At 44.2% G+C, this 13,035-nt stretch overlaps 1 protein-coding gene across 8 annotated transcripts in view; it reads left to right on the top strand.

Moving 5' to 3' along the window:
* nek1 (NIMA-related kinase 1) overlaps positions 1-13,035 on the top strand; it is a 165,065-nt gene that overhangs the window by 49,873 nt on the left and 102,157 nt on the right. For 7 of the 8 annotated variants that reach the window (XM_072594516.1, XM_072594508.1, XM_072594523.1 and 4 more), the window contains exons 12-16: positions 2,776-2,835; positions 3,349-3,408; positions 7,004-7,051; positions 8,210-8,293; positions 12,250-12,452. In XM_072594516.1, coding sequence (XP_072450617.1) covers positions 2,776-2,835; positions 3,349-3,408; positions 7,004-7,051; positions 8,210-8,293; positions 12,250-12,452 — 455 coding nt within the window. The remainder of the gene's footprint in view (positions 1-2,775; positions 2,836-3,348; positions 3,409-7,003; positions 7,052-8,209; positions 8,294-12,249; positions 12,453-13,035) is intronic. The other variant, XM_072594483.1, reaches the window with a different exon arrangement.

Genomic DNA, 13,035 nt, shown 5'->3' with positions numbered 1-13,035 from the left:
GTGGCAACTTTGACGTGTCCCCTCTCCTCACTGCCAAGAATCCTGCTTTTAATCCTGTATTCTGCATTCAAAATGTGACCTTTCAAAGTGAATGACTTCACATTTTTTCCAGGTTGAACTCCATCTGCTACTTATCAGCCCAGGTTTGCATCCTGTCAAGGTCCTGTTGCAAACTACAACCGCCTCGACACTAGAGGGGAGGCCGTTTTGGATTTGGTGCTTGCCAACGAATCATGCCAGGTGTCAGATCTCAGTGGGAGAGGATTTTGGTGATAGTGGTCAACTCCACCAATCTTTGTGTCATTGGCAAACTTCCTAACCCACCCTTCCATTTCCTCATCCAAGTCATTTATAAAACTCCGAGCAGAGGTCCCAGAACTGATCCCTGCAGAACACCATTGGTCACCAAGCTCCAGGCTGCATACTTTACTTGCCATCGACTACCACCCTCTGTCTTCTATGGGCCAGCCAATTCTGTATCCAGACAGCTAGATTTCCCTGTATCCTCTGCCACCTTACTTTCTGAATGAGCTTACCGTGGGGAACCTTATCAAACGCCTTGCTAAAAATCCATGTCCACCGCATCCACCTCTCTACCTTCATCAATGTGTTTTGTCACCTCCTCACAGAATTCAGTAAGGTTTGTGAGGCATGACCTGCCCCCCTCAAAGCCATGTTGACTATCTCTAATCAAACTCCAAGTAATCCTAAATCCTGTCTCTCCGAATCCTCTCCAATACTTTTCCCACCACTGACATAAGATGGGCTGACTGGTCTGTAATTCCCAGGATTATCCCTATTCCTTTAAGGGAATAACATTTGCCACCCTCCAACCATTTGGCACTACTCCAGTGGACAGTGAGGACACAAAGATCATCACCAAAGGCATAGCAATCTCTTCCCTTGTTTCCTGTAGGAACCTAGAGTATATCCCGTTTGGCCCAAGGGATTTATCTATCCTTATGTTTTTCCTAATATTAATCTGTTCTCTCATATCAGTCCATTTCATCAGGCTGTCCTCAGAAACATCAAGGTCCCTCTCAGTAGTGAATAGTGAAACAAAGTGTTCATTAAGGGCCTCCCCTACTTCCTCCGATTCTCGGTGCAAATTACCTCTGCTATCCCTGATTGGCCCTACCCTCACACTGGCCATCCTCTTGTTCCTCACAAGTATAGAACATCTTAGAGCTTTCCTTAATCTAAAGCTTTTTCATGCCCCCTTCTAGCTCTCCGAAGTCCATTCTTCAGTTCCTTCCAGGCCACCTTGTAACTCTGTAAAGCCCTGTGTGATCCTTGTTTCCTCAATCTTAAGTAAGCTTTCTTCTTGCTCTTGACTGGATGTTCCACATCCCTTGTCACTCAAGGTTCTTTCAAACTACCATCCCTTCCTTGCCTCAGTGGGACAAATCTGCCCAGCTCTATCAGCAAGTGCTCCCTAAACAGCCTCCACATTTCTGTTGTGCAGTTCTCTGAGGGCATCTGTTCCCAATTTAGGCACCCCAGTTCCTGCCTAAAGAGCACTGTAATTCCCCCTCTCCCAGGTAAATACTTAGCCCATACTCTCTGCTCCTACCCCTCCCCATGAGTATAATAAAGGTCAGAGTTTTGACCACTATCACCAAAGTCCCCTCCCACTGAGATCTGACACCTGGCATGATTCGTTGGCAAGCACCAAATTCAAAATGGTTGCCCTCTAGTTGGCCTATCTACATAATGTGTCAGGGACACTTCCTAGACACACGTGACAAAAACTGCTGCATCCAAACTACTTGAACTAAGGAGGTTCCAATCAATATTAGGGAAAATAAAGTCACCCATGACAACAACCCTGTTACTTCTGCACCTTTCCAAAATGCCTCCCAATCTGCTCCTCCATGTCTCTGTTGCTTTTTCCCATGGCAGAAATGGAGGAGCATAATTTTAGGGTGATTAGAGGAAGGTTTAGGGGAGATGTCAGAGGTAGGTTCTTTACGCAGAGTGTGATGGGTGCATGGAATGCACTGCCAGCAGTGGAAGTAGATTCCGATACATTCGGGACATTTAAGCAATTCTTGGATAGGCCAATGAAGATAGTAAAATGATAAGGCTATGGAACCAAGGTAAACAAGTGGACTTAAGGCTTGAGGAGACTAATGGTATTCTCCTGTTCCTTTTTATTTGTCAGATTAATTTTATTGAATTAAAATTAACTCTATTAAATCGAACCTGGGACCCTGGTGCTGTGAGGCAGCAGTGCTAACCACTTTGGGGTGGCACGGTGGCTCAGTGGTTAGCACTGCTACCTCGCAGCACCAGGGTCCCAGGTTTGATTCCAGCCTCTGGTGACTGTCTGTCTGCGTGGAGTTTGTACATTGTCTGCGTGGGTTTCCTCCAGGTGCTCCAGTTTCCTCCCACAGTCCAAAGATGGGCAGGTCTGATGAATTGGCCATGTTAAATTGCCCATGCTAAATTGCCCATAGTGTTAGGTGTATTAGTCCGAGGGAGATGGGTCTGGGTGGGTTGCTCTTCGGAGGGTCAGCGTGGACATATTGGGCCACAGGGCCTGTTTCCACTCTAGGGAATCTAATCTAAATCTGATTTAATTCTTACAAACAATGAAAAGGCTCCAAATTTATAAAAGTGCTGGTGGTTTATGCAGTTTTGGTAATCTCTTCTTGCTTCTCCTCCACCCCTGCATCCTTTTTTGTTTTAGCTGCTGTTATGGACAGTAGTGTGCTGCTAGCCATTTTCGTTTGCAATTGAGCCATCTAATTTGCAGTTTCACTTTTTATCTAGGCTTCACCCACTCCAGTGAAGAAAATGAATCCGGTGGCAGAAAGGAGGAAAATGTTTGAGGTATATGCAGTCAGTTGAGAGTTTCCATGGAAGACTGGGGGAGTCAAAGACTTCCTCTGGTAATGCAATCTGTCTAGTATTTGAAGGTCCTAAAACTTTATGGGTAAAACTGGCAAGTCCTGTTCGGGCAAGAGATTTCCTTTCTCTGCCTTTTCATCACATCATTATGGTTTAATAAAAAGCAAGAAAAAACTCCCTTGCATCCCTCTCTCCTTAAATCCAGTGTCATCTTTTAATATTAAGGAATATTGATCTAAATGAAAGATACACGTTGCATCTTTCAAAGAGAGAGAGAGACGCTCCATCTTCGCTTCATGCTATGAAACCAAACGGAAACCTTCAAACCTTTCCTCCTTTATTTCTTCCTGATGTGTCCCTTTTCTCTCTTTCCAGCTTTAGGGCATTTCTGTCACAGGAAGCAATTCTTTCAACCTGTCCCTCTGATTCTGTATATAACCCATTTTCACTGCATTCCATATCAAGCTGATCGTCCTCTTCTACGTTTCATTTTAGGAAGCATCCAAAAAGAGAAAGCAGGAACTCCTTGAAAGAGAAAGAAAACAAAGGGAACAGGTAGGTCCTCGAGCAAGGTTTAAGAATTGGACATATTGAGTATGGCTAAGGTTCCCACTTGTAGACCAGCAGGAGGCTAGAAGAACACAGCAAGCCTGTCAGCATCAGTAAGTAGAGACGTCAATGTTTCATGTATATGAAGAAGGGTTACACCCAAAATGTTGACTTCTCCACCTCTGGCTTGTTGTGTTCCTCTTGCTTCTCTACCTTGGATTCCAGCATCTGCGGTTTTTTTTTGCTTATAATTAAGGTTACTACTTGTGCCTAGATTTGCATGCGTGTCTATGGTCCGTCAGGGATCCAATACAGGACACAAAAGATTGCTGGATTTTTTTTTACTTATAATGTGAGTAAAATGAAGTACAGTTTCGTTTTTAAAAAGTGGACAAAACTTTGAGTTTTCTACTCTTCCACCCTAACTACCCCACAGTTCTTCAAGTCAGAAAGGTAACAGGACACTTATTTTGTGACTGTTCTTGATTATCTGTGAGTGGATAAGTCATTGTTCAAGCATGATTTTTTTTTCTGAATTGCCTCTACACTTTCTTTTGCTCCTCCTTTTGTAAGTGCTGTGGAAGTTGGGAGTTGACTTTGTGAAAAATATTGGGCTTGAGCCCCAACTTGATACAGTGAGTTAGATTTTCCTGAGTGGGTCACAATCCTGATGTCCACCACTGTTGTGGATTGGATTGCCATTTATGATCATCTTGAAGGTGGCTGATTTAAGAAGCAACCTCTGACAGTTCCAGCTGTTTAAGAAGGACCAAAGCCTTGGGATGCCCAATCGGAAGAAAAGGTTGAATCTTTGACCAGGGAAAATGAGCACTGCTGAGGCAGGCAGGAGACCAAGAACTTCCCTTTAAAATAGAGCTGTTTTCTGCAGAAAGGAGGAGAATTAGAACTCTTGAATGGCACGGCTGTCAGGCCATCATTGTGGAAGGGGTCTCCTCCACAGCTTGCAGCTGCTGAGATGGAAACATGCCGCATAACCAGATCAAAGGTGTGTGTGTATATATAATGCATCAAGCTTTATCCCACCTCCACAGGACATGGAAACATCAGATAATATGTTGATGTAGCAAATATACTGTGTGTTTGTTGCTTGCTTTTCACAATGAGTATGAGATCATGCTCCAACCATGCACTGATAGGAAAATTAGTTTTTAGCCACCCCTGAAAACTGTACAGGTTGTTCTTCTACAACGTGATGGTTGTGTTCTTGTGCAACCCCCTGTTACAGGAAAATCTTGCTTTAGAAACCGTGCTTAAAGTGCTGGCAATGTAATTGTATTTCAGTCAACACCCATTTTAAAAGTTCGTACATCTGAAACCGTATCCCCAATTCATCAACCACCTTGCGGCGAATTTGAGTTAATAAAACGCACGTTATAGCAGAATGACCTGTAGTTCCAAAATGTTCAAGGGCGGAATCGACCTTCAAAACTGTAGGAGCATCAATTTTCTTCTGTTTTACTTATTGTAATTATTACTGTACGTTAGGTAACAGTCACTATTTGCTAATGTAGTTTGAACATTCATGTTTGCACTTTACTTTTTCTAGACCAGTTTTCAATGAATTACTACTTGGTCTTTGAGTTTTTAACATAATGCATAAATCATTTTTATTTTAAACTCTCTTTGAGAAGAATGAATACATAGTGACGTGGACAGAACGTTTTGTTCCCTTTATCATGTCACTAAGTTTAAAACTTTTGGGGAATTTTCTTCATGGTTTTGAATGTTGGAGAAAGTCTGCATAAAGCTTCAACTCGGTCAGTCAACAGATTGATCCAGAAGATACCAGGATTCCCAGCAAATTGATACATTTTCTGAGAAGCTGCTTCTTTAAGTGGAGAAAAACTATAGAAAGCTGCAGTACAGGGGAATTGAGGAATCCTTTTGCATGAACCGCAAAAAGCTAACCTACTACATTTTTAGCAGGAAATATGGAAGGTGACTGTAACATTGACCTTTACTTCAAAGGGAATAGAGTATATAGAAGTTTTTGCTAAAACTAGGAGAAAGTGAGGACTGTAGATGCCGGAGATCAGAGCTGAAAATGTGTTGCTGGAAAAGCGCAGCAGGTCAGGCAGCATCCAAGGAGCAGGAGAATCGACGTTTCAGGCATGAGCTCTTCTTCAGGAAGCTAAAACTCGACAGTTTGCTAAAACTAGACAAGGCAGTAGTCACACCATATCTTGAAAATTGTGAACAGCTTGGGTCCCCTCTCTAAACAAAGACATACTGATACTGGAGGCAATTCAGAGAATTAGGTTGATTTGAAGGTATGGAGGGATTTTCTTACAAGAGGAAATTGGTTAGATTGGGCTTGTACTCATTGGAGTTCAGAAGAATGAGAGGAGATCTTATTAAAACGTAGAGGGATGTTAAGAAATTTGAAAAGATAGATGTGGAGAGACTGTTTTCATAAGTCGGTAAGTTAGCTCACTGAGCTTGAAGGTTTGTTTTCAGACGTTTTGTCACCATACTAAGTAACATTGTCAGTGAGAGTCTCTGGTGAAGTGCTGGTGCTGCGTCCCGCTAGAAGACACAATGTAACCAAAAACTACAGCCACAGTACCTTACATCAAAGACCTATCAGAAATTACTTCCAGACTACTCAGACCCCTTTGGCATCTTGGTAGCCCACAAACCTAAACAGCGACTAATGAACCTAAATGATCTTATAGATGCCACCAACAAAACTAATGTCATTTACAAGATACCATGCGAGAACTGTAAATAAACACTACATTGGACAAACAAGCAGGAAACCTGCCACCACGATACATAACACCAACTGGTCACCAAAAAACACGACCCACTCTCACTGGTTTCCATACATACAGACAAAGAAGGACACCATTTTGACTGGGACAACACACACATCCTAGGACAGGTGAAACAAAAACACGCACGAGAATTCTTAGAGACATGGCATTCTAATCAGAATTCCATCAGTAAACACATCGATTTAGTTCCTAGCTGCCTTCCCTTGAAAAAAAGAACTGGAAATGACATCACACATCTTAAGAAACCAAGACCTATAAATAGAGAGGTGGGACATGCCACCAGAACTTCACCAGAGACTCTCACTGATGATGTTACCCAGTCATGGTGATGAAACATCTGAAAACAGACCTTCAAGCTCAGCGAACTAACTTACAGACTTATCAACCTGGGCTACAAATCTTTTCAAAAATTGGTAGATTGGTTTTAATCTTGTGGAAGAGTTGAGAGCCAGAGGACATTTAACCTGAGTATTGGGTTATCCATTTAATACAGAACATTTATTTCTCTTGGAAGATTGTCAGTCTGTGGAAATCCTTACTGCATGGGGCTGTCACGGCTGGATGATTAAGTATGTTGAAAGCTGAGATGGACAGACTTTTAATCAGGAAGGGAATCGAGAGCTATGAGGCTAAGGCAGGAAAGTGGAGATGAGGATTCGCGGATCAGCCATGATCTTCGTGAACAGTGGAGCAGATTTGTTAGGCCAAATGGGCTACTGCTGCTTCCCCATTTTAAAGTCTAATTCGTAGATGAAAATCAATGAATTATTAATTATGTAAATTGTACCTTTAATTCTTTTCAGATAAGTTTGCTGAAAGCTGAGCAGCTGAGACGGATGGAAAAAGAACGGGTACGTTCACGTACACATTGTTTCTATGTTTGTGAGATGCAGCTTAAAAGTGAAATGAATTTTGATAACTTTGCTTTTATTGCTTTAGTATGGTACTCTGCTACTCCAAATGTCCAGGGATCTGAAAGAGCTATCCACGTAACCCAATCCCCAGCCCTTACACCCACATCATTTTGATATTTCCTTTTGTCAAATAATTTTTCCACATTCCTTCTGATCAGTTATGATTTTTTTTCCATCAGTTGCTAGTCTGGCATTTCACGTCTGAGAAACCTGCCTTTTTTCTTTTGAGAAAAATGATAAAATTGTCCTTCCAGTAAACTTGAATTTAAGTTGTCTTGTTATCAATCATTATCCAAGAATCTTTCTCTTTCAATCTGGTCTCTCCATTGTGACACTTTAGTTTTGCACCTCTCACTGGTTGGGTGAGCCATATCGATTGTAATCCAATTTGCAATCTACCAATCAAATAAGTGTTTGTATAGGCAACACAGATCAACATGCAACTCAACCAACTCTACAGCCATATATCTATAGGGAGGTGGGAAGTTATAAGTTTTAACACTTCCACCAGCAAAGGTGCCAAGTGGCTTGAGAGAATCTTATTGACACACAGGAAAGAGCTCTTCTGGAGTCAGTCGTACAGCATTGAAGCAGACCTTTCGGTCCAACCAGTCCATGCTGAACGTAATCCCAAGCTAAACTAGTCCCACCTGCCTGCTCCTGGCCCAAATCCCTCCAGACCTTTATGGTATGACAGAATCACTACCACTGGACCAGGAGGTCTGGGTTCTTTCCCACCTGCACTGGAAGTGTGTAATAATGTTGTCTCCTAGTATGGAGAGAGCCATAAAGTATTTAGACCATGGAAAGAGGCACTTTGGCCCATCATTGAACAATCATCAATCATTCATCTCATTTTCCAGCAGGAGGCCTGATAGGTCGGGGAGGAGAAAAATATATTTTTAATTTCACTAATCTCTTCCAGTTTATGAACAAAACCAATTTATCTTTCTGACATCTTATTATTGGTTGTCTTATAATAGTGGTATTGTACTTCTGTTTCCACTCTGCAGTTGCATGAGTTGCACTGATGTTCGCCACTGGTTATCCTGTGTACTCAGCAGAATTGTACTTAACAATTTTTTTCAAATATAGGTTGAAAGAATCAATCGAGCCAGAGAACAAGGATGGAGGCATGTGCTGGGTGTAGGTGGTTCTTTGGGAAGTGGTGAACATAAGGTACTTTTGCATAACATTTCAGTTTGTTCAGCTGTATTCATCATTGCTTATTATTTCAGGCTGCTTTTTGTACTGTATATTTTTATGTTGAAACATTATAGTTATATTTATTCTTGTATGGGTTCATTTTTGATTTTTGCTTAAGTTGATGTTTGCAATGAAGGAGCTTGACAGGATATTTCCCTTCATGTGAGATGGTGGACCAGAGGGCATAGTTTTAGACTGAAGAGGTGCCAATATAAGATTTGTTAAGGAGGAAGTTGAGAGTCATTGGAACTCACCACAGAAGTGTATGGGCAGCGTCCTTATGTATATTTAAGGCTGAGATAGATAAATTCTTTGATCAGTAAGGGACTTGGGGGGGCTACAAGGAAAACTCTCAGAAGTGAATATGAGAAATCTCAAATCAGTCATGATTCTCTTGAAAGGCGGAGCAGGTTTGATGGGGCTGAACAACCTCCTCATGTTCCTGTTTCTTATAGTCTTATGGTCTTCATTTTACCTATTGCAAATGTGACAGCTTGTCTTGGCTAAAGTCAAGATAGCCATGAAAAAAAAAATTATTTATTTCCCATTTGCCACTTTGAAACTGGTCGTTTAGTTGCACATGTATTTCGTTCTTAGTTGATTTGCAGGTCAGTGGTACCTTTTACTATGTAAAGTGCTTCTAGTGGTTCACTTTAAAAAGCTTCCTTTAGGTTTTATTCCTTTCTATGGGATGAGGATGTCGTGGCTAAGCCAGCATAAATTTCCTTTGAGAAGCTGTTGGTGAATAGCATGCTTGAACCATTGTAGTCCTTCGGATGAAGGGGCACCCACAGTACTGTGAGGAAGCAAGGAAGTTGCACGATTTTAACCTACTGATTGCGGTGGACCAGCGATTTAGTTCCAGTGTGGAAGGGCGTGTCGCTTGGAGGGGAATTTACAGGTGCTGGTGGCTCTTGTCTTTCCAGATAGTGAAAGGTGTGTATGTGTTTGGAAGGGGTTGTTGCAGAAGCCTTGGTGGGTTTTTGCAGTGCATATCCCAGATGATGTACGGACTACTGCCACTTTGTATCTGTGCAAGGGAATGAATGTTAGAGAAGGTGGATGGAGTGCCAGTTGAGCAGGCTGCTTTGTCTTGGATGATGAGCTGGTTGGTTTCGAGTGTTTTGAGTTACACTCATCTGGGCAAATGAGAAGTATCCCATCACTCTTCAAATGTGTGTATTGTAGATTGTGGGTAAGCTTTGGAAAGTCAGGATCAGGATTAGTGGTGCTGGAAGAGCACAGCAGTTCAGGCAGCATCCGAGGAGCAATAAAATCGACATTTCGGGCAAAAGCCCTTCATCAGGAATACGGAGAGCTTGAAGGGTGGAGAGATAAGTGAGAGGAGGGTGGGGGTGGGGAGAAAGTAGCATAGAGTACAATAGGTGAGTGGGGGAGGGGATGAAGGTGATAGGTTACGGGGGAGGGTGAAATGGATAGGTGGAAAAGAAGGTAGGACAGTGCTGAGCTGGAAATTTGGAACTGGGGTGAGGTAGGGGAAGGGGAAATGAGGGAAACTGTTGAATTCCACATTGATGCCCTGGGGTTGACGTGTTCCGAGGCGGAAGATGAGGCATTCTTCCTCCAGGCGTCTGGTGGTAAGGGGAGGCGGTGAAGGAGGCCCAGGACCTTCATGTCCTTGGCAGAGTGGGAGGGGGGAGTTGAAATGTTGGGCCACAGGGCGGTGTGGTTAATTGGTGTGGGTGTCCTGGAGATGTTCCCTAAAGCACTCTGCTAGGAGTCGTCCAGTCTCCCCACTGTAGAGGAGACCTCATCGGGAGCAACGGATACAATAAATGATATTGGTGGATGTGCAGGTAAAACTTTGGATGTGGAAGGCTCCTTGAGGGTCTTGGATGGAGGTGAGGGAGGAGGTGTGGGCGCAGGTTTTGCAATTCCTGCGGTGGCAGGGGAAGGTGTCAGGATGGGAGGGTGGGTTGTAGGGGGCGTGTGGACCTGACCAGGTAGTCACAGAGGAAACGGTCTTTGCGGAAGGCGGAAAGGGGTGGGGAGGGAAACATATCCCTGGTGGTGGGGGCTGTTTGGAGGTGGTAGCAATGTCGGCGGATGATTTGGTTTATGCGAAGGATGGATATCCAATGGATATTCAATCCTTCTACACCTCCATCCGCCATGACCAGGGCCTCCAAGCCCTCCGTTTCTTCCTCTCCCGATGTCCCCAACAGTACCCTTCCACCGACACACTCATTCGTTTGGCCAAATTGGTCCTCACCCTTAACAATTTCTCCTTCGAATCCTCCTACTTCGTCCAGACCAAAGAGGAAGCCATGGGTACCCGTATGGGCCCCAGCTATGCCTGTGTCTTTGTTGGCTACGTAGAACAGTCGATCTTCCATAATTACACCGGCACCACTCCCCACCTCTTCCTCCGCTACATTGATGACTGCATTGGTGCCACCTTGTGCTCCCGCGAGGAGGTTGAGCAATTCATCAACTTCACTAACACATTCCACCCTGACCTTAAATTTACCTGGACCATCTCTGACACCTCCCTCCCCTTCTTGGACCTCTCCATCTCCATTAATGACGACCGACTTGACACCGACATTTTTTACAAACCCACCGACTCCCACAGCTACCTGGATTGCACTCTTCCCACCCTACCTCCTGCAAAGATGCCATCCCGTATTCCCAATTCCTCGGCCTCCACCGGATCTGCTCCCAGGAGGACCAGTTCCACCACAGAACACACCAGATGGCCTCCTTCTTTAGAGACCGCAATTTCCCTTCCCACGTGGTTAAAGATGCCCTCCAACGCATCTCGTCCACATCTCGCACCTCTGCCCTCAGACCCCACCCCTCCAACCGTAACAAGGACAGAACGCCCCTGGTGCTCACCTTCCACCCTACCAACTTTGCATAAACCAAATCATCTGCCGACATTTCCGCCACCTCCAAACAGACCCCACCACTAGGGATATATTTCCCTCCCCATCCCTTTCCGCCTTCCGCAAAGACCGTTCCCTCTGTGACTATCTGGTCAGGTCCACGCCCCCTTACAACCCACCCTCCAATCCTGGCTCCTTCCACTGCCACCGCATGAACTGTAAAACCTGTGCCCACACCTCCTCCTTCACCTTCATCCAAGGCCCTAAAGAAGCCTTCCACATCCATCAGAGTTTTACCTGCACATCCACCAATATCATTTATTGTATCCATTGCTCCTGATGCGGTCTCCTCTACATTGGGGAGAGTGGGCGCCTCCTAGCAGAGCGCTTTAGGGAACATCTCCGGGACACCTGCACCAATCAACCACACCGCCCTGTGGCCCAACATTTCAACTCCCCCTCCCACTCTGCCGAGGACATGGAGGTCCTGGGCCTCCTTCACCGCCGCTCCTTCACCACCAGACGCCTGGAGGAAGAACGCCTCATCTTCCTCCTTGGAACAATTCAGCCCCAGGGCATCAATGTGGAATTCAACAGTTTCCTCATTTCCCCCCCACCTCACCCCAGTTCCAAACTTCCAGCTCAGTACTGTCCCCATGACTTGTCCTACCTGCCTATCTTCTTTTCCACCTATCCACTCCACCCTCCTCCCTGACGTATCACCTTCATCCCCTCCCCCACTCACCTATTGTCCTCTATGCTACTGTCTCCCCACCCCCACCCTCCTCTCACTTATCTCTCCACCCTTCAGGCTGTCTACCTGTATTCCTGATGAGGGGCTTTTGCCTGAAGCATCGATTTTACTGCTCCTCGGATGCAGCCTGAACTGCTGTGCTCTTCCAGCACCACTCTACTCCAGAATCTGGTTTCCAGCATCTGCAGTCATTGTTTTTACCTTTTTGGAAAGTCAGGAGGTCAGCTGCAAAATTCCAAGCCTCTGACCTGCTTTTTAATGTGTATACTCAATCAGCCTGTTGTTCTGCTCAGCTTTGAGTTAACCTGAAGATGTTTTGTTTGCAGGTTCCGTTCTCTGGTGGAGGAGGTGGTGGTGGAGGTGCTGGAGCTATTTTACCTGCACCAGCACTTAACAGTGTGCCACGCTATGAACATTACCATGCTATTCTTGACCAAATCCAACAGCAGCAGAAAGAAAACATTAAAGGCTTTGAGGAGAAAGCCTTTAAGTGGAAGATAGAGGCACCACCTAAAGAACCTGTTTTCAGGTACTTCTGCACCTAATTTCTTGAGGTACACCATTGGAAGAAAAGTAGGGATTTGAAATATCCCCATTCTTGGGTGAGGAAACTGCATAAAAAACTCTTTTTAGCCAAAGGTGAATAGTTTTCAGGAGAATACAAGCTAACGTTATGTACAAAGTTTCAAATATATGGAACAATTTTTAAAAAAAGACTTTTTTTCATTTTTACTGTGCCCTATTGCAACCTATGATGATTGTGAACTGGTTCTCTTCCGGTCAATGTCTTAGAATGTAGTGTCTCATGTTATTTGGGTAAATATGATAGCTGACTTGGTCATTGCAAAATCAAACAGTAATGAAATGGGTGATGAGTTAATATGCTTTGACAAATATGATTGAAGAAGAAATGATGACCAGTTCAATGGATTTCTGAGAATTTCCAAGAACTGTTCCTCCTGACTGCATTAAAATGTATTGGCTGATGCATGAATACAGATTTGAACGTAGAGGCATTCCTGATGATGGCTTATACTCGAAACGTAGATTCTCCTGCTGCTCGGATGCTGCCTGACCTGCTGTGTTTTTCCAGCACCAAACTCTTGACTCTG

The sequence above is a fragment of the Chiloscyllium punctatum genome, chromosome 2 (genome assembly GCF_047496795.1).
Source record: "Chiloscyllium punctatum isolate Juve2018m chromosome 2, sChiPun1.3, whole genome shotgun sequence".
In the NCBI taxonomy this organism is placed as follows: Eukaryota; Metazoa; Chordata; class Chondrichthyes; order Orectolobiformes; family Hemiscylliidae; genus Chiloscyllium; species Chiloscyllium punctatum.
This window is presented reverse-complemented; position numbering and strand designations above follow the sequence as displayed.